The sequence below is a fragment of the Lepus europaeus genome, chromosome 3 (assembly GCF_033115175.1).
Source record: "Lepus europaeus isolate LE1 chromosome 3, mLepTim1.pri, whole genome shotgun sequence".
NCBI classification, from domain to species: Eukaryota; Metazoa; Chordata; class Mammalia; order Lagomorpha; family Leporidae; genus Lepus; species Lepus europaeus.
In genome coordinates, this window is record NC_084829.1 from 42,526,694 (window position 1) to 42,547,688 (window position 20,995).

A 20,995-nucleotide genomic window follows, 5' to 3' on the forward strand; every position below is an offset into this window, starting at 1 on the left:
TCCCATTACATGTCTCTAAGTTGTGCCACCCTGGTTCCTCTTCACGACCTCAAGGAGGCTACAGAGATCTCAGAGGCATCCAAGAATCCTTTTCCAAGCTCTCGGCAAGCCCTTACAGTCAAGCTCCCAAAAACATCCATAGGCCCAAGGCAGGAGCTGAAGAAGAGAAGGCTGAAAGCCCAGCCTGTGTGTCCTGAGCTTCTGCTCAGATTCTACCTGAAGAATCTAGACAAAGGGCCGCCCAACACAACAGGTGAGCACAGATAGGGACGGGAGGCAGCCCACCCACAAAGCAGAAGGTGGAAAAGGACAGGTGCAGAGTACAGGGCCGGCTGGGGCCTCAAGGAGAAAAGCAGTGAGCGACTCACGAGTGGGAGGCCCCCCAAGAACTGAAAAGAACATGGCAGGCAGCGAGAGACAGGTGTGAGGATCATGCATGGCTGGGAAAGACGGGACACTTCCCCTCCAGCACTGCCACAACCTGCTATAAACCGAACGTTCCTGTCTCCCCAGATTCACAAGATTGTTGTCCTCAGGAAAAGCAGCCTTTGGGGTGATGACGTCGTGAGAGGGGAGTCCCCATGAATGGGATGCACGCCCTCAGAGAACAGACGTCACAGACATGTTGCCGAGTAGTTAAGACATCCATGTTCCATCTTGGAGCACCTGGGTTTGAAGCCGGACTCTGGCTCCCAACTCCAGCTTCCTGCCAACACAGAACCCTGGGAGGCAGCGGCAATGGCTCAAGTACAGGCGTTAGCTCAGCCCAGTCCAGGCTGTTGAAGCGCATCCGGGAAGTGAACCAGCGGATAAGAGCTAGGTCTCTCGTAAACTGTAAATACATCAATCCTAGACTCCCCCAGAGAGCACCCCGCCCCTTCTGCCAGAGGCAGACCCTGGGTCCCTGTGTGCTCTGGGCCTCAGTTTCCCCAAGTGTGAAGCCTCCTACACTGCTAAGCCGAAATGCCTAAAAAACCTGCACACGGCCAGGCACAGGGCATGCTCCCTAAGAGCAAGGGAGCCAGCAGCTCCTGATAGCCCAGGGCAAACGCAAGCTCCCGAGCCCCTAAATCGCTCTTCTCTGGGACGCCAGGGACAGGATCCAATCTCTGATCACAACATGTTGCCAAAATCCTGCCCGCGTTCCCAGGAGAAAATTTATTTTCATTCCCTCTAACTTTAAAATTTAAACAACCCTTCCAGCATTTTAGGGTGGCAGGGGTGAAGAAGGAAACTGGGAAACCCAACAAGCAGCTTTGTAAAGGTTATCACCTATGGATCGGAGAAAGAAAAGAAAAGGCAGCCGGGCGGGGTGGGGGGTGCAGGGTGGGGGGAGGGGGGATGGAGACAATCCCCGGAGTTTCTGCTATTATTGAATACCCCCACTCTGAAAGCAGCCAGCCGCCCCCTCCTCCACGTGGGCTAAGCTCTGTTAATGAGAAAGCGGAGCTCTGCCTACATTACCACAATAATGATTTCCCTGTTGCATTTTTCCATGCTGCCGCTTTATCATAGCAGAAGTAGACATATATTTTCAATAAATCCCTTTTCTCCTTCACCCTCCCCAGCTGGAGCAACTCCCCCTGCACCCTTGCCCAACGCAAGCCCAGCCCTGAGGCACAATGAGTTCCACTAATCAAAACAGAAAGAAAAAGAAAAATGGAAAAATCACAGCTGGTGAAAAACAGCATTTGCTACAAGTCAAAGCCCTCCACATTTTTTCTGCCAGCAGCATTTACTTCTTCAAGGACATATCACCCCGCCCGCCCCTATCTGAAATCTTACGTCCCTGGAGTTGCTCAAAGGGGCGGGGTGGGAGGGGTGGGGGAGGTGGCGGGTGAAGAAATCTAATATTCAGTCTCTTTCCTATTTTGACTAAGCCGGCACAGACAGAAATACAGATAAGGCCTTGAATAACTGATTTAACAAAATGTCACTTATTAAAGGGGCTGGGGGATGGGACCGCATCTGTACTGCAGGGCTCAGCGAAGCCACCCCAGCTAAGGGCTGCAAGGCCATGGCAAGGGGGAAGGAACTATTTCTCCGGTCTGGTCTCTGATTGCAGCTGCAAGGGCTGGGCCTGGTGGGAGACAGGCCTGGATTTCTCCCTCCAAGAAAAACCAATGGGGAGAAAACCAGAGGCAAAACAGAAACAATCAAACTCCCCCCCTCCTCCCAAAAATCCAGCTAAATCTTAAATAAATAAGCATATATACAGCACTAACTAGCACTAGGCTCTGTGCTAGATGCTGAGGGTGCTAAAAGGAGAGACCGGGCAGGCGTTTGGTGCCAATGGCTAAGTTGCTGCGTGGGACGCCAATATCTCATGTCAGAGTGCATGCTTCAAGGCCCAGCTCCTCTGCTTCCCATCAGGTGCCCTGCTAAAGTGCACCTGCTAAGTGCCCCGGCTGGTACAGGCATTTGGGGAATGAATCAGTGAATGGAAGATCTCTCTCTCTCCTCTCTGTCTCTCTGCCATTCAAATAAGAAAGGAAAGTAAATAAATAAGTAAATAGAAAAAGGAGAGGTGACAAGGTTCTGTCGCCCACAAGTCCGCAGTCCAGAAGGGATGAAAGACACGCCCCTTGGCAAGTATGACAACTACATCCCTTTAAAAGCCAAGGGCGACAGGAGCCCACCCCAGCGCCCTGGCACACACAGCCCTCCAGAAAGACGTGGGTCCGCATGGGACAGTCACTTAAATTCCAGGCTGGCTTCTAAAGCGGCTCAAACTCTTCAAGAAAGAGGCCCCTAAATGTCCTTATCTCCCGCGGCTCCCCCCACCCCTCGGCTGGCACGGCACACACAGTCACCAATTACAACAGAACAGCGACCAAGTGCCGCTACTTCACAATCAGCCTCGTTACTGAGTTGAACGTTCAGGGAGTTTGGTATCTCCTTTTGTGATGACAACAGACTCCAACAACACTCCCATTATAACCCCTTCAGCATCAACTCCATCTCTTTTTCTTTTTCATTAAAAAAAAAAAAATCTTTTAAAAGAGTTAGAGGGGAGGCAGTTCCCCAGGGACCTAGAGGGACCCTCCCATCCCCACTCCCGGAGACTCTGGGGAAGGATTCTTCCCCAGCTAGCCAACTGCGCGGGGCCAAGGCCACACCATCCAGAAGTGACCACTGCACTGCCCAGGTGGCTCCCCCAAGGACTCCCAGAAGGGACAGAGTTGACTGCAAGAGACTGGTGGAGAAGAGCTGCCCGATTTGTTAAAGTTGAGTCTTGGCCTTAATTAAAAGAAATCCTTGGAGCTGTGTGCTCCCAAACACTAGAGGCAGACCATTCAGTTAATAGAAAAAAAAAGTAGTCCCCAAAATATGCTTCAGTCATCTGAGTACTTCCAACTGAGGTCATCGGAGTTGGAAGCCCAGAATACCCAGGTGACCTTCTTTGCACCCATGATCTCTTGCACACACAACGATATGTCCCAAACTTCATGGGAAATGGAATTATCAATGTATTTGCTACAAAAAAATCCATGCCTACAAGGCGTTTTCAACGAGTGAATGGAAAAGTATGGAAAGTGTATGGAAAAGAGTATGAAAAAACTGTCTGAGGATTTCACAATATTTTGCACCAAGATAAACTTGAGTTCCATGCTGCCATGAACTTGTCAAAGCTACCCCACGTTCTGTATCACACTCTGACTCCTTAGGCCTGGAGATCATACAAGTCTTGGCACTAAACCAGGGCTCCAGACATTGGATAGACACGACACTCCAGGTTAGGCATTGCTTTTTCTTTTTTCCCTTCTATGTCTTGAGCTTCACTTCCCTCAGCCATAAAGCCATCTACCTTCTACCACCGTTGGAAGTCATAAAAAAGAGGCTTTGGAACTATCAAATGCTAGGTAAACACTAGTGATTTCCATGGTGGCATCCATTTCCTCTCTTTCTGATTTTTCTTTCTGTCCTTCCTCTATGAAAACAAGTTGATCGGGTTCCACCGATGCCTCAGAACCAGATGAATATGTTTAGTAGGCCAGCCCAGAAAGAAGACCCATTCTCGGCCATCGCCGTGGCTCAACAGGCTAATCCTCCACCTTGCGGCGCCGGCACACCGGGTTCTAGTCCCGGTTGGGACTGCCCGGGAAGGCAGTTGGAGGATGGCCCAAGTGCTTGGGCCCTGCACCCGCATTGGAGACCAGGAGAGGCACCTGGCTCCTGGCTTCGGATCAGTGAGATGCGCCAGCCGCAGCGGCCATTGGAGGGTGAACCAACGGCAAAAAGGAAGACCTTTCTCTCTGTCTCTCTCTCACACTATCCACTCTGCCTGTCAAAAAAAAAAAAAAAAAAGAAGACCCATTCTCCAGAGCTAGATGTGGCAGAACCTCACTGGCTGCTGAGTCTCCCTGTTGGGTACACAGGAGTTAACTACGCTAGTCTATCTGCTGTTTGTATGTGTTGAAAGTTTTTCCATAATAAAAACAATACAAAAATACAGCCTCACTCTCTTCAGCAGAGGCAGAGTGAGAAGCATCGGATATTTTTTTAAATGGGCAATGTGTTTCCAGCATGTACAGTCAGATTAAGGGGAAATGATGACTGCTTTTACATGGGCTCGGCTTTACAGCACAACTCATTGGCAAAACAGACGCTGGATGCACACGAAGACAGCTAAGACCGCGGGGCCACTGTTGGGTTTTCCAGTAGGTTCAAGGTTCCCCTGCTCCCAGTTCACAAGGCTCTTTGAGGGGAACAAACCCAATTTGTCTGGTCCTTTGTGTGGCCAGGTCTCAAATTCTGCACACGGAATCAGGGTCTGAACCTATGCTGACTGGCATCTCACAGCCAGCCTTCTGATGCCAGCCTTGCAACAAAAAGAGCAGTTTCGTGTAGACTACAAGAAGGGCACGACAGCAGGAGCAGACCCAGGGAGCGGAGTTTTTAGGAGCAGCTCTGGTTGGTTTGCAGATTTGGTATCAGAAAAGATCTGGCTGAAGATCAAGTCACCTCGCTGCTGCCTGTGTACCACGCCGCTTACAGTTTACATAGCACTTTCTGTGCATTATCTGATGCCACCTCGCACAACTCGAAGAGGAGAGGCGACAGATGGTGTCACCCTCTCTTTACAAATGCAGAGACAGGCTGGGCGGCTGACTTGTCCAGGGCCTCGGAACAGAGCTAGACCTCAACACAGCTCTCCCTTCCTTCTCCTTCCTCACAGCTCTGCCTCCTCCCTGCTCCCCAGCCCCCACCAGCGGCTGGACTCCACCAGCCTGGCCAGGTCTGTGTGCTATTTCTGTGAAAAGCAGCCTGAACCAGGGGTGGTGCTTGGCCTTTTTTTTTTTTTTTTTTTTTTTTTAGATTTTTTTTTTTTTTTTGGCTCAAAACCTAAAAGTACCCACTAAGTTTTGAAAAGGGTTAAAAAACACAGCAGTCTTTTGACAATCATAGTTTTAAAAGCTAACATGGGCGGGCAAGTGGCCTCAAGGTTAAGATACCGCTGAAGATGCCTCCAGCTCATATCGGAGTACCTGAGTTCAATATCCAGCTCCCGTTCTCACTCCAGCTTCCTGCTGATGCAAACCCTGGGAGGCAGTGGCGAGGGCTCATACTTGGGCTCCTGCCACCCACGTGAGAGGAGACACCTTGATTGAGTGCCCGCTCCCAGCTTTGGCTGGCCCAGCCCTAGCCACTGCAGATATTTAAATACTTGAGCCAGCAGGACTAGAGCGCGCGCTCTCTCTCTCTCTCTCTCTTCCCCTCTCAAATTAAGAAAAACAAAATCTAATATGAGGCTCAAATTACTGTAACTGAAGCATCCTTTCCCCAAGCAAAAGAGTCTATCAATGCTCTGTGCCACTCACGATGGCAATCAAACGCTCAGAAACATGCAGGACAATTTTGGATGCAGGTTAACTCCTGCAGTTGCTGGCTGTGTCAGGTCCTCGGCCCAAACCCCTTCCCAAAGGCAGTGAGTGTCCCCTCTCTGAGGCCCTCCCTCGCGGGCATCTTCACTCTCCTCTGCTTTTCCATCTGTGGGCATGGAGGACAGGCCTCTCCCCCAGCAAAGGTGGGCTCTTCCCCTAATGCGTTCTCAGCGGCGTCTGCTCAACTGATCCAACCCATTTCTCCCCATCAGTCACTCCCTCTCCAGCGAGCTTCCCCACCAGTATACAAACATGAGGGTACTTCAACATGTATGAGTCTGGGGCGAGTGTCTGGCCTAGCAGGGAAGATGCCCATGTCCCACATCAGAGTGCCTGGGTTTGATTCCCAGCCCTCACTGCTGATTCCAGCTTCTTGATAACGCAGACCTTGGGAAGCAGTGATGAGGGCTCAAGTCTGGGGTCTCTGCCACCCATGTGGGGGATTTGGTTGAGTTTCTAGGTCCAAGCTTTGCCCCTGGCCCAGCTCCAGCCATTGCTGGCATTTGGGGAGCAAACCAGCAAATAAAGAGCTCTCTTTCTTTCTCTTTGTCTCTTTCTGTGTCTCTCTGCTTCTCAAATAAATAAATAATGTTTTAAAGTATGAGTTTACTTGGGTGCAACAAATTGAAATCCATAGTTTCTTCATAATACATATTTTCTACGGGCTACAAAAAAAATTTTGCAATCAAATAAACTCATACTTTTAATAATTGTTTATTTTGGGGCCGGTGCTGTGGTACAGCAGGTGAAACCGCCACCTGCAGTGCCGGCATCCCATATGGGTGCCGGTTCAAGTTGTGTCTGCTCCACTTCCAACCCAGGTCTCTGCTAATAGCCTAGGAAAGCAGTGGAAGATGTACCAAGTCCTTGGGTCCCTGCACCCACATGGGAGACCGGGAAGAAGCTCTTGGCTCCTGGCTTCGGGTTGGCACAGTCCCGGCCGTTGCAGCCATTTGGGGAGTGAACCAGCGGATGAAAGTTCATTCTCTCTCTCTCTCTCTCTGACTTTGCCTCCCTGTAACTCTGCCTTTCAAATAAATAAATAAATCTTTAATAAATAAATAAATAAAAAGAACTGTTTATTTTAATCTACTTGAAAGGCAGAGTGACAGAAAGTCACAGAGAGGGAGAGAGAGAGAGAGTACTTCCATCCCCTGGTTCACTCCCCAAATGCCAACAACAGCTGGGGCTGGGCCAGGCCTAACCTGCTGCTCCACAACACCAGTCCCTAATCTCAGACTTTCAATCCCATTTTCCACAGACTTTTAGAAGCGTCCTCACATAGCGATCCCTTGCAAAGAAAATCCTTCCCTGCATGTACATGTCCTTTCAGCTCCCCATCCACTTCTGGCCCCTTTTCATGATCAAATCTTCCCAAAAAGTTGACTACACGTGCTATCCCAAGTTCCTCACTTCATATTCCCCACCCACCCCACTCCACTCCAATCTTGGTCCCACCCATCCCTTCACTCCACCGCAACTTTCCTTCCTGAAGTCACCAATGGATTCCATTTTGCCAAATCCGGTGGTGACTCTGCATCCATGCTGATGGTTCCCGTATTTGGAACTCTTCCTGGCTGCCCAGCTCCTCTGGCACTGGACTGGATCAGACGACCTACTTGACACGTGCACCTTGAGTCTGCAAGCATCTCAAACTTAGGGTGCCCAAACTGAAGTGTCTTGATTTTGCCCCCTCCCTCTCCCAATCTTCCCCCATCTCAGAAAAGGGCAACACCGTCCACCCAACTGCTCAAGTCAGAAATCCCAGCTATCCTGAATTCCCCCCTCACCCACCCCAAGGAACCCAACAGCAAGCTCCGCCCACTCCACCTCTAAGGCATCTCACACCCAGCTGCCCTCCTCCAGGCACCTCCTTCCCCTTCTCACTTCACCTGCTCTGCCCGCCTCTTCACTGGGCTCCCCAGTTCCACACCTGCCCCTCTCCACTCTCCTCTCCACCAATGCCACCGCCTTGGAACACGAGTTAGGGGTGTCACTTCCCACTTCAAACTTTCAATGGCTTCAGTACATTTGCCCGTACTGTAAGCTAGGGGGTGGCGATGCAGGTATGGGTAGAGGAAGAGGATTATATCTCATAATCTTCCACAAATACCCAGACCCTTAACACAGGGCCCAGCAAACAGTAGGTGCTCAATAAGTAGTTGCTGAATGCATGAATGAAAAAGCCAGGGTTGCTAATGGCAAGAAAGTACTGTTATTTCATTCTGCAACCCCAAAGTCATCACTGCCTCTTAGGTCCCCAGGTTCTTTTTCCCCTTCTTCCTCTATCCCCTCCCCAAAAAGTTTATTTTCTTTAATGTTGAGGAACAAATACAAAAATCACTATTTCCCCAATAAACCCAAATAATTACAAGCAGCCAGTATGAGAACTTAAAAGTCATAGAAAATATTAGAAGCTTTTTCTTGTGTAGTTTCTGTAAGCCAGGAGAAAAGATTTATCAGGAGAGCCAGGAGGTCAAGCTCATGTTATGAAGACTACACTATTCCTTAAAAATGCCACATTGCCCTGTGGAAAAGCCTGCCGGGAAGTGGAATCCAGCTGTTCCTGCCTCCCTCTCCCCATAAAAGAAATCAACTGTTTGAGTTTCTCCTTTATCTCCCTGATTCCCACCCCACATGCAAAGTCAGAACTATCCTGAATCCACAAGATCCCAGCTGATTCTCATCTCCCATCCCCACTCCCTGGGCCACACAGTTTTATGAGGTTAGAAATAAAATGAGCTGAATTCAGCTGCCTTTAGAGCCAGACAATCAGCACTGCTCATACCGCCTGGGGTCTGAGCCACTTGTCTGGATCCTTACTTTTCATGTCAATGTTCAAAGTCAATAAAAACATCAAGAGCTTTCTTCCAAAATGCCCATGGTGAAATATATGGTATCTCAGAAGTGACTACTACAATATCATCATTATGAGCCCTATCATGAATATTCAGCCAAATCTCAACTACCCACTTGTGACTGCTCCAAAGACATTGGGCAAAGCCCCCTTTGCACCTTCAGAGTTCCCATTCCTCCCCAAAGCTTCCCACTGCCTGGGAATAACAGCTCAATTAACCATAGACTTGACCAAGCATTAGACCAGTGAACCAGCTGGCTGGCGAGGACACGTCTAAGATGAACTGAAATGATTTTTGGTGCCCCACTCTCTCTCTCTTAGCACACAGAATTAAGAATTGTTTTGTTCAAGTCAGTAGCAGACTTGTCAGAAATATTTCCCAGCATCTGATAGTCAAGATTACCAGGCTGCCCTTAGAGTCCTCTGTGGAATGCCGACGGACAAATCCACTTTCTCCATGAGAAGACAAAAACAGAAGTTAATCAACTCACCCAAGTCCATGAAGCAATTTGGCCGTTGGCCCAGGAAGAGACCTCTGCAGACCCCGCCCCACAGGCACAGACTCTCAGAGCCAGAAGGGAACTCATGGATCAAACCACACACTTTTAAGATAAAAGAATCCCAAGCCCAGAAATGGCTAGAAATGGGTGCCCTCCCTACTTTTCTTTCCAGAGATGTCTTCCCCCTGCCTTGATCATCAAGCCACCTTAAAAGTTCTTTGTCTCTTTATAAATAAATACTGTCTATTTGAGCCAAGTACCGGACGCAAGACAATTTTAACACTCCCTAACTAATCAACTTTATGGAGAGTCCCTATCCTTTCCCCAGAACGAATGCTTTTGGTTAGTCTGACCAACTCACCCCATAAAAAGAAGAGAAAATGATAAATAAGCTTGTTTCTGTGACCACACATTTTATTATATAAGCAGCAGAGAACACTACAGTCTGTCCCCTCTTTTACAATTTAAGCTCCTAACCCGACAAAAACCACAGGCCCAGGCCGGTTGGAGGAGGCAAAACTGAGTACTTTCCACACAGTTCATAGAACAACTGTTTTCACAGCAAGCGCACATAAGTGCTATGTGATATTAACACATGCCTGCTATGTGGATGCCTGCTTACCAAGCTGTGAAAAGACCCATGTTTACTGTGGAACCTGCAAAATTAATCTTCTCAGTGCTTATAAAGCAGAAGGGAAATGCTCTTTTTGAGATGTCAAGCTGGTTTCTAAACAGCCCTTTGGCAAAAATGGACATGTCTAGAAGGGCGGGGCCCAAAGAGGTGTGTCACTCCCGGTATCAATTCCTATAAATCAAATCCTGACAATCACCACAATATTTTAAAAAGAATGAATTGTGATTCATGGGCCTTCAAACCTTTATTACCACAAGAACATTCTCCGTGGAAGAGGAAAAAAAAAGCTACTGTGACTTGATTAATGGCCAAACCAAGACAATAAAATAAATCTCATATATATATATATATATATATATATATATATATATAAACCTGAATGATTGCTTTTGGCTTCGAGGTTAGGCATGTAAATAATTTTGCCCTGAAATAAACACACATTAAGATTGTGTCAACTCCCCCAGCATATACATGCAGCAAACAGATTTTCTTTGGGGGGGGGGGATAATAGCTAATTTGCTTAACTAATACCTAGCTAGGATCATTTGATAAGTAGCAATAATATTTAATCCACAACCAACTCAGTTCTCAAACTGACAAATATCAAGCCTTCATCTGGAAATCTGATGACAGGAAGAGAAAAAAAAAAAAGCAGTGTCCATCAGTTACATGGAAAGAGATTTCTTTTTTTAACCCATGTTTTTCCCTTCTAGAACTGAGCCCATCTACAGAACCGAATAAAGCTTACACAACTTCGGTCTACCCCACCCATTATCTCTAGATCGGAGCCCAGCGCTGAAACCATCCTGGCAACCCTAAAACCGCCAGCACGGGCCAGGCACCTGAGGCCAGCACCAACTACTCCTGTGCAGGAACCAGGAGGCTGAGGGCCAAGGAAGCAGGCCGGGGAGGCAGCGCCTGCCGGCTACCCAAGCCAGCAGCCCGGAGGACTCCTGTTCCTCTCCTTCCAGGGGGCCTGAAAACAACATTTTCTGACGCTGAACTCCTTCCTGGGGGAGGGAACCTGATGCAGAAGGCTGGTACTCACTGGGACAACGCAGAACTCCTTCCCCAGAACTCTGCTCCCGGGCCTGCTGAACAACCTGCCTCGCCTTCCAGGGGGCGCGTTCCGAGCTGTCCCCCACGCACGACTTCCACGCACTTGGCAAACCAACCCAGGCCACACTGCGAGGCACGTTCGCTCCCCAGAGCTGCCCGCCGTCGGGGGGCAGAACGCGGGCTCCCGCCGGCCGGCGGAAGGCACCCTGAGGCACCGCAGGCGTCCCTTCAACCTGAGCACGCCGGGCGCACATGCTCCATCCAGCCCACCGCGGGCCACAGGCCGCCTGCCAGGTGCTCTCCGCCTCTGCCGGCCGGCCGGGGCATGGGCGCTTTGGTTTTGGTTTTAATACCTACTTCTGCAGACCACCGGCTCCAACTTCCCGGCCTCCCAAAACGAAGTTGGGGCGCCAAGGGGCAAGCTGACCCCCGCCTGGCGCGTTTCTCCCATCTGGGTGGCCGCACTAACTTCTGGGGAGTACCCAGCCCCCACGGAGCCCGCAGGCGCATGTACATGCACACATGCATCATGTCAGAAACCCCAAAAGGCACATCCCCAGGGTCCTGCGGTTTCTCGGCTGGAAGAATGAAGGCTTTATAACATCACAACCTTCAACTGCAAGCCCACCGCCGCCACCCCCCTTTAGGCCGGGGTTGCCAATTACAGCGGCCACCTCACCCCTCCCCCTTGCTGGGATGCCGTGCAGCCCAGCGAGGGAAGAGGGGAGCAGGCCCTGCGTACACACCGAAAAGTAAAGCGGCGGGGGGCCAGGTGGGGGGCACAGGTCCTTCTCCGCGCACACACACACACACACCCCTCCGTCTTCTCACGGAGCATCCCCCGACTAACGTTTTCAAAATGAAACTTAATAAGCTTTTTGCCTACCTTGGCTGTTTCTGCAACAAGTGCATGGGCAATCCGACCACAAGACCAGTCTCCTCTCGGGGGGGTGGGCCGGGGGGCGAGCGGAGCTGATGGAGTAATTTCAATATTAATTTATGTCAGCGGCCTCCTTGCAGAGCTACTCACTTACAGTACTGCCCTCAGCCTGTAAACAAATATCGCTCCGCCAGGAAACATACTCCCCAGATGCAAGCCCCTCTCCCCAGCAGGGAGCCCGGCCTCTCGCCCTCTCCCCCCCCCGCCCCCAGCAGCGTGCTCCCCCCACCCCACCCCGGGTGGGAACCTCAGGGTCGCCCGAGCACCACCCCACCGCCACCACCCCAGCAAGAAACTTAACTCGGTCCGTGTACGCCGCCACCCTCCCTTCAGGAAATCTACTCTCCATATGTATTCAGCCTCCCCGCAGGAAATCTGCTCCCCCCTCCCCCCTTCTATATACATGCACCCCTCCCTCGCCTCCTCCCCACGCGCCCTCCCCGGCCAGAAACTTACTAGCGAGCCAGCGTGCAGGCTCTCCCGATCCTGGAAACTTACTCCCAGATACAGCGCCCGCCAGCCCCCCGCCCCGGCCCTGCTCCGCTGCCTGCCCTCCGCCGCGAGCAACTCCAAACTCTCCGCATCCAGCCACTCTCCCTCCCCGGTGGAAATTGGCAGCGCGGGGCTGCGCGCGTGCAGCCGCCCGCCCCTTCAGGAAACTTACTCCCCATCTGCTTGCACCGCCTCTCAGCCATTGCTGCTAGGCAAGGGGGTGTGCTGGGGAGACAGAAATACATATGCATCTCTCGCCCCTCCCCCGGCCGCAGCCCACTCGGGCCCGGGGCCGCCGCAACCTGGCCTTACCTTGTGCATCGCTCCCCACCCTCGCCCCCTCCCTCGGCCCTCCTTCTCCGCTCCCCGACACCCCCCCCTCCTTTTCACCCATTACCCACCCCTAGCAACCGTTCCCAAGCTCCTCTCGGCCTTTTTTTTTTTTTTTTTTAAATCCAGGATGCAAATTCCTCCCCTGTCAGCAAATCGACTGTCAAATTATTTTCTTGCAAAAGGAGAAAGGCGGGGTGTTGGGGGGGGGGAGTCGAAGCCCGGCGTGGGGGGGGAGGGAGGGAGGGAGAGGGACAGAGGAGGGGAGAGATATCCCTCCGCAGAGCTGGGTCTGGTCGCGGGCGGGGAAAGCAGGAAGTAAGGTGTCCAGCGCCGCGGCCGGCGGGTCCTCCGCCTCGGCCCCCGCCCGCGGGCCCTGTCCCCCGGGGCGCCGCGCTGCACCGGGCGCGGGCCGCCGGGCGCATTGTTCGCAGCCTCCCCGGCGGTGCGCTGCCGACTGTATCTGGGCGCCTTGCGTGTGCGTGAGATTGCACCTTTTGTAGCCCGGCAAGTCTCCGGACGTGGATGGGACGGCGGACTTGGGCCCAGTCGCGGCCCCGTGCCGGACCTGTCAGCCCCGCGGCGCCGCAGGCTCTCCGGCATGGCCGGCAAATCGAGGCCCGGGAGCCGGCAGCGTGGCCGGGAAGCTGCCGCCTGAGAGCCGGACCCGTGCAGGATTGCTTCCTGCGTAACCGTCCCGGTTATTGTAACGCGCTTTTCAATCTAAGGACTGGGATGGCGGGGAGGCAGGGCGGGAGGGGGGAGGCTGTGCTTTATTTTATATATATATATATAGGTTTGCAAAGATGCCAAGGCGTGGGCGGGCTGCGAGGAGACAGTCCTCGCCTACCCCCGCCGCGCCCGGGCCTCCGTGGGGCTCGAGAGGGGCTGGGGCTCCGGGGAAGGGGCTGGAGGTTCGCGGAGCGCGCGGCTCCATCCCTCCGCCCCGATGGGGGCGGGGAGGGGCGCTGCAGCCGGCGCTGGCTGGAAAGGCAGCTCTCTGGGGAGGGGTCTCCGTGTCGGCGGCGCAGCAGGCCGGGGAGGGAGGTTGCCTAGGAGAGGGGCCGGGGCCGGCGGCGAGGCGAGGGGCGGGGGCGCGCTCGCCCCTCCTCGCGCGCCATGACTGTGGAACGTGGTGCCGGGGAGGAGGGCCGGCCGCCGGGGGCCGCCCGGGGCTGCTCGGCATTGGTGCGGAAACCCGAGCCCGGAGTCGCTCCCTAGCGCTGTCTCCTCCTCCTCCTCTGCGGGGGAAACCGCTGCACCCAGCCCGAGAGCAGCTGCGAGCAGGGGGCAGGGCGCGGGCTGAAAGGCGAGCGGAGGGTTCCAGCCTCGACGTCGCGGGCCTGGGGGGGGGAGGCGGGGTGCTGGAGGGCGGGGGCGGGGGGTGAGGGCAGAACAGCCCCTGGGTCCCGCAAAGGCGCGCCCGCCAGCGGGATCAGAGACCGGGGAGAACGCAGCCCCGTGGCCCCCAACCTCTCCCGGCGGCTTTGCGGGTCCCGGGAAACGCGAGCCTGGGAGAGTTGAGTGAGCAGATCGCCTCCAGCGGGGTTCGAGGCGTGTGTCCCCTGGAGGACCCGCGAGACGGCGAGCGTTTTTTTTTTTTTTTTTTTTTTTTTTTTTCTTTGCACGAGGGAAAGTTAACACCGTCCTCTTCTCCGAGAAGGGAAATCGCTGCGCCCCTCTCCCCAAAGCCCGCTCCCGGGCCCTTCGCCGCCTTCCCTTTCCCACCCCCACCCGGGAGCATGGGTGTGGACAGGGCGCGGGAGGGCTGTATGGGAGCTCAAAGCATGAGGTCATGGGCGCCGGGGAGGCTGCCGCCAAAAGCCGCCGAGGGTTTTGTGCTTTTTGAGGGGTAACGGTTCTCCGTCGTCAGCGGTGGGCTCGCCTCGCCCTGCCGGGGCTGGAGCACCTGAGCCGGAGAGAAGGCGAGCGAGGAGCGCTGGCCGGCGCCCAGCTCGCTATGGAGCCAGGAGAGCCGGGGGCCGCGCGCAGTGCAGCAGGGAGGCGAGGGCTGCGGCTGCCGGGTCTCCCCCACCCCTGCCTCAGTCCTCCATCACCTCTCAGCTAGACTGCTTTCTAGAAGCGAGAGCCCGCCCCCCCCCCCGCCGTTCTTCTCCAGCAGCTGGAGGGGTCTTTCCAAAACTCACGACGCCCCCCGAGCCCTCCCCGCTGCTCTCAGAATGAAGCCGCGCTCCGAAGCCCCTGCGCGAACTCGCCCCTGCAGACCTCTGCACAGCTCTCCCTCGCACAGTGTAAGCCCCGTCGTGCCTCCTTTGTTCCGGGGGTGGGGGTTGGGGTGGGGGGCCCAACCCTTTCCCGTCCACCTCTTACTGACTGCGGCCAGACCTTCGGGATTGCCTCAGCTGTCACCACCTCCAAGAAGCCTTCCTGCAGGCGCACCCTCATCTCTAACTCCGGTAGGGCTACGAGGTGCACCCAGACGTCGTGGCGGAGGGGCTGCGGCCCTTCTCCAAGCCACGGAGGAGCGGCCGGGCTACAGCGTCATCTCTGCCCCGGGGGCCCGCGCTCCCAAGCGGGAGTTGGCCGGGACGGAGCCTCAGAACGCCCAGGTTCCTCTGAGGACCTGGGGCGAGCAGCGCACCGCCCACAAACCTCAGCCCGCGCCCCTCCCACCTCCTGCACACACCCGTAGTGGGAGGAGAGGTCCTTTCCATCTAAAACTCCTCCCTGGGGCCGATAAGGACCTGAGCTTGGAGAGAGAGTAGCTTAAATGGCCCCGGGGTCAATGCGGAAATGTACACCCTGGTCTTTTCCTGGCTCTTAAACCAGAAGCTGCAGAGAAGGGTTCAGGGCCTGATGGCTGCTCTTCACAGCAAAGAATCTCCGCTCTGCACGTTGCCAACGGAGAGGCAGTGTTGCCAAGTGGTTAGCGGAGCAGGCTCTGACCTTGGGCAAGGCACTTAACCTCAAGATTCGGGTTTCTTTGCCTGCACAATGGCAATGGAAATGATTTACTATGGCGAAGTGTTATTGTGTAGTTGAAATGAGTTAATGTATGTAAAAGCCTTGGAGCCATATCTAGGCAAATAGGCAACTTCTTGATTATTTGTGAGTGGCGTTATGTGTGTCCACCCCCCTTCCCCTTACTCTTCCCAAAGACTCTAGAAAATCAGGTCCCCAGAGTCTTAACTGATTTGCGTTTGGAAAGTATGGCCTAAAACACTGGGAAAGACAAGACATACAAAGGCCTCATTTAGCCAATACAGTCCACCCTGGGGAGGGGAGGGTCCAACCTGTGAGCACAGGTTCTGGACTCTTGGAATATGAAGGAGGAAGGCTGAAATGGAAACGTCACCCTGTGCTGCTGAAGCTGGCGTCGGGCTGAGAGAGTCCCATTCTTGCCCTGCACCCCTAGGGTGACGTAAGAGGACTGTTAGTATGGTTGGGTCCTAGTCTGGCCATGCTCAGCGCTTGCTGCTGTGATAAAAGACTTTCTAGTGGAATTTTTTTTTTTTTTTTTAAGAATAGGTTTAATGCATTCACATGGTTTCCAAACTCAAATAAACAGCAAGAAGTCTCCCTCCCACCTTGTCTGCCACCCACCGTTTTCCCTTGGTGGAGGCAACCAGGGTTAGCAGCCAGAAGACAAAGAGTTTAGCTGTTTCCCAGCGAGAACTTGAGTCCCCGTTTAACTCTTTATGTCCAACATCCTTTCTCCAGTCTAGGCAGAGCCGCCACCTTCCTCTCGCCCCAACTCCCACCCTTTCCCCTCCTTCCCCCCTTCAGCCCCAGTCCTAAAGAGGCTGTTCTAACAATGGGAACCATTTCCTGAGCTCTTGACAGGAGCAAGTGATTCAGTGCCTTGTGGATCTTTCCCCTCCTCTGTGCTGTCACTACTATTTGTTGAGCACCCTTCTGTGTGCCAGGCACTGTGCTACATACCAGACTTGCACTGTCCCGTTAGATCTGCCTCAAGTCTTCATGAGCCTTCTTATACAGATCAGACAGAAATGGAGGCTCAGAGATTATGGAACTCGCCCCTTTCCATCCTGGCCAACCTGAAGCCAAGCTTTCCCTGTTGAATACTGACCCTCAACGCTGTGGTGTGGCAGGTTGAGCCTCTGCGTGTGGCAAAGGCACCCCCTATAGCTGCCTGTTCATGTCCTGGCTGCTCCAGTTCCCAGCTCCCTGCTAATGGCCTGGGAAAGCAGTAGAAGATGACCCGGGTGCTTGGGCCCCTGCACCCACGTGGGAGACACAGAAGAAGCTCATGCTCCTGGCTTCGGATCGGCCCAGCCCCAGCTGTTGCAGATATTTGGGGAATGAAACAGCAGATAGAAGACCTCTCTCTCTCTCTCTCTCTCTCTCTCATAAATAAATAAATAAATAAATAAATACATCTTTTAAAAAATTAAATAAATACTAGCCCTCTTGCTTCTCTGCAACACAGAAATAATCCGTAGCCTCTATCAGAAGAAATGCATTGGAGGCTTGGGAGGTAGACACACCTTAATCCAGATTCTGTGTCTGGCCCCAGCAGTGAGACCCACCTGTAAACAGGGACCATCCCCTCTTCCTTGGTTTACTGTGACAGTTAAATGCATATCAAATGCTTAGTACCAACTAAATGCAATGTTGAGATCTTGTGTGGGTCCAGTTTGAGGAAACTAATAGTGAAAAAGACATTTTGAGATGGTCGGAGAAAGGTCATATGGACTTGATATCAGATGGTAAGAAATTATTGTGTTAGACATGTTAATGTCATTATGATTTTCAAAAACAATTGCATAGTGAAGCATATTGAGTGAGAGTCTGTCTTGGACTTCAAATATTCCAGTCCCCTCCCCCAAAGATTCAGTAGATAGATAAAAATGAAATTAGCAAATTTTGGAAAATCATTGAAGTTATTCATTATACTCTGCACCCTACTTCTTTCAAATGTTTGAAATGTTTCAAGTTAATTTTAGAATAAAATAAGTAGGATGCATTTTAACATTAAAATAAAAATGATCAGGCTTATTGATTTTTTTTTTTTCTTTTTTGGACAGGCAGAGTGGACAGTGAGAGAGAGAGAGAGACAGAGAGAAAGATCATCCTTTTGCCGTTGGTTCACCCTCCAATGGCTGCCGCGGCCGGCGCGCTGTGGCCAGCGCACCGTGCTGATCTGAAGCCAGGAGCCAGGTGCTTCTCCTAGTCTCCCATGCGGGTGCAGGGCCTAAGGACTTGGGCCATCCTCCACTGCTTTCCCGGGCCACAGCAGAGAGCTGGACAGGAAGAGGGGCAACCGGGACAGAATCTGGCGCCCTGACCGGGACTAGAACCCGGTGTGCCGGCGCTGCAAGGCGGAGGATTAGCCTATTGAGCCGCGGCACCGGCCAGGCTTATTGAATTATTAATGTGATCAATAACTATCCATTTTATAAATGATTGAAATGCAGTGCTGGCACATAGTCACGGGCACGCAGAAATGACAGTTTTGTTACTGAGAGAAATTGAGGGCAGCACGTGTACACGTCTGGCAGGTAAGCCAGGCAGGAACAAACATACCTCAGTGCTGTGGTGAGCAAGGAGGCAGGCAGGTAACGGTTAAAGATCCATGTTATCACACAGGCGACAATGAAAGGATAAATGGCAGGAGGGCTGGGTGACAGAGGGACAAGCAAGTTAAAATTAGGGGCAGACATTCCCTGCAAATGTGCATCATCACAGAGCCACGGCAAAACACGCGTGGACTCAGCATCAACTCTCAACAATTCTCCCACCCAGTCCTGAACTGCAGCCCCGAGTCCCCTCCTCTGCGGTCTGGATGCAGGACTCCTCCAGCCCCTTCCAGCTGTGCAGACTGTCCAGAACGCTGTTCGCTTTCCCAAGGGAGGGATCATTCCGAGGCCACCCTGGTGATGTGCCTATCTCGGGGACAGATCAGAGCTGAATGGAGTGCATCCAATTCATAACCAGACGCAATGTTTTAGGCCCAGTGAACGTTGCTGGATTATTCTAGGAGTAATTGTTCTATGTCCTGCATTTAAACAGCTGGAATTATTTTTACATATGACCCCATTTTGAGATGAAAGTTTGTCCTCCTTGAAAGAAAACTTGCATCTCAGGGAAAAGATAAGACAATATATTTGGCAACTCTTCAAAGAAGGGAACTCTTCCATGTGATGTTTGCCTTCCTATTAAAGGTGGAGCTTTGGGAGAGCTGCTTATGGCTGGAAAACCTGGAGGCGTGGAGCAGTAGGAGAGAGAAGAGCTTGGGAAGAAAAACACCACTTCCTCTTCCTGCTGTGCCCCTGCTGCAGCATGAAGTGGCGGAGAATTGGTGTCCTTATTGAAGAAGGCTGGGGGATCAAGGACAAACGAGCCCCTGGCAAGCCAAAGCAAAGGACAACAGGGTTGTAGAATGTTTCTCAAACTTGTATCTTCACCTCCCTGTGGTGAATCTGTAACAACCACAGCCATGAAAAGAAAACAAAAATCATGGTCCAGAGGGCTTAGAGAACTCCCATGTTCAAACCAATAAGGCGGCTTCCTTCACTGATAGTCACTCAACCCCTGTGTCTGTTAAGGATGGTGTTGAGAGAGCTGGCCTTGCTCAAGACAAGAGGCCTAACTGGTGTTTGTTTAGTAATACTCAGAGATCGCTATCTCGGGCAAGTTTCTAGCCAGAAAGAAAATAGGTTCCAGACTATGAGCAAGTTCTCAGTTTAAGTCATACTTTTTAAAAAGATCTAGGTTATTTAGTAGATTCTGTATCCAATACAAAAAAAATTAACTGATTTAAATTACTGGTAAAAAAGTTTTTCTCGTCCAAAGAAAAACCCACACACCAGTGGTTCATCTCCATTCCTGTCTCTCCCCAGCCCCCCGTCATCACTAATCTGTTTCTATCTGGATTTATCTACTCAGGATATTTCATATCCATGAATCAGACACGATGTGGCCTTTTATGTCTGGCTTCTTTCACTTGGCATAGTATTTTCTTTTTTAATTAATTTCTTCATTTGAAATTCAGAGCTACAGAGAGTGAGGAAGACATAGAGACAGAGAAAGAGATCTTCCACCTGCTGATTCACTCTCCAAATGATTGTAATGGCTGGGACTGGGCCAGGCCAAAGCCAAGGAACCTGGAACTCCATGAGTCTCCCACATGAATGGCAGGGACCCAAACACTTGGGTCATCTTCCATCACCTTCCCAGGCACATTAACAGGAAGCTGGACTGGAAGTGGAGCAATTGAGACTTGAACCAGCAATCTGATTTGGGATGCATGTGTCTTAGTCACTATGCCAAACTCGTAACCCAGAACCAATCTTTTGTTTTTTAAAGATTTATTTATTTATTTGAAAGTCAGAGTTACACAGAGAGAGGAGAGGCAGAGAGAGAGAGAGAGGGAGGGAGAGAGGGAGAGAGAGAGAGAGGGAGGGAGAGAGAGAGAGAGAGAGAGAGGTCTTCCATCCGTTGGTTCATTCGCCAGTTGGCTGCTTCTTCCAGGTCTCCTACATGGGTGCAGGGGCCCAAGGACTTAGGCCGTCTTCTACTGATTTCCCAGGCCATAGCAGTGAGCTGTATCGGAAGTGGAACAGCCAGGACTCAAAGTGGTGTCCATATGGGATGCCGGCACTGCAGGCAGCAGCTTTACCCACTACTCCACAGTGCCAGCCCTGACCAGGATCAATCTTAAACCTGCCCTAACTCTGTAATTTTAGTAATGAGAGCTAATATATTTCCTTATAATTCAAGCCAAATTGAGTTTGGTTATTTTTATTATTAGGAACAAAAGCATCTTAACTGACATGGAAGCTTGGGAGGGACCCTGGGCCATCCTCTGCTGCTTTCTCAAGAAGATTAGCAGGGAGCTGAATCAAAACTAGAGCAGCTAGGGCTTCAACAGGCACTCATATGGGATGCCAGCATTGCAGGCGGCAGCTTAACCCACCGCACAACACTGGCCTCTTGGCATAATATTTTCAAGGTTCATCCATTGTATAGCATGTATTAGTATGTCATTCCTTTGCAAGGCTGAATAGTATTCTGCTGTTTGGATATGTTGCATTTATTGATTGATAGACATTTGAGTTGTTTTCATCTTTTGGTAATTGTGAATATTGCTGATATGAATATTCATATACAAGTTTTGGCTTAAATTCCCATTTGCAATACTTGAGGTTATATACATAGTAGTTAAACTGCCAGTCATAGGATAATTCTGTTTAACTTTGTGAGAAGCTCCCAAGCTGTTTTATTTAGGATCTTTTTAAGAGAACTCACTATTTGATACCTTTTAGAACCACTCATTTATAATTAATTAATATGGGAATCGGTGTTGTGGCAAGG

General features: G+C 51.7%; 2 protein-coding genes across 14 annotated transcripts in view; one reads left to right on the top strand and one right to left on the bottom strand.

Moving 5' to 3' along the window:
* TRERF1 (transcriptional regulating factor 1) overlaps positions 1–15,276 on the bottom strand; it is a 225,583-nt gene extending 210,307 nt beyond the window's left edge. For 5 of the 13 annotated variants that reach the window (XM_062186127.1, XM_062186126.1, XM_062186125.1 and 2 more), the window contains exons 1-2: positions 15,022–15,275; positions 11,822–11,907 (exon numbers count right to left, since the gene is read on the bottom strand). The gene's annotated coding sequence lies outside the window, so the exon portion shown is untranslated. Of the gene's footprint in view, positions 1–11,821; positions 11,908–12,331; positions 12,603–15,021 lie in introns of those variants that run through there. The other 8 variants (XM_062186121.1, XM_062186114.1, XM_062186117.1 and 5 more) reach the window with 7 other exon arrangements.
* LOC133756522 (collagen alpha-1(I) chain) lies at positions 13,504–15,423 on the top strand. Its single transcript, XM_062187196.1, has 3 exons — positions 13,504–14,006; positions 14,361–14,549; positions 14,820–15,423. The coding sequence occupies exons 1-3, from the start codon at positions 13,504–13,506 to the stop codon at positions 15,421–15,423; spliced, it is 1,296 nt and encodes a 431-aa protein (XP_062043180.1).
* Positions 15,424–20,995: the final 5,572 nt, after the last annotated feature.

Bases quoted from the DNA above. Each gene is read 5' to 3' on its own strand.
- LOC133756522 (XM_062187196.1), top strand. From the start codon at position 13,504: ATGCCAAGGCGTGGGCGGGCTGCGAGGAGACAGTCCTCGCCTACCCCC. The intron at 14,007-14,360 runs GCGAGCGGAGGG...TTCTCCGAGAAG, and splicing joins GGCAGGGCGCGGGCTGAAAG to GGAAATCGCTGCGCCCCTCT. The intron at 14,550-14,819 runs GTAACGGTTCTC...CTTCTCCAGCAG, and splicing joins GGTTTTGTGCTTTTTGAGGG to CTGGAGGGGTCTTTCCAAAA.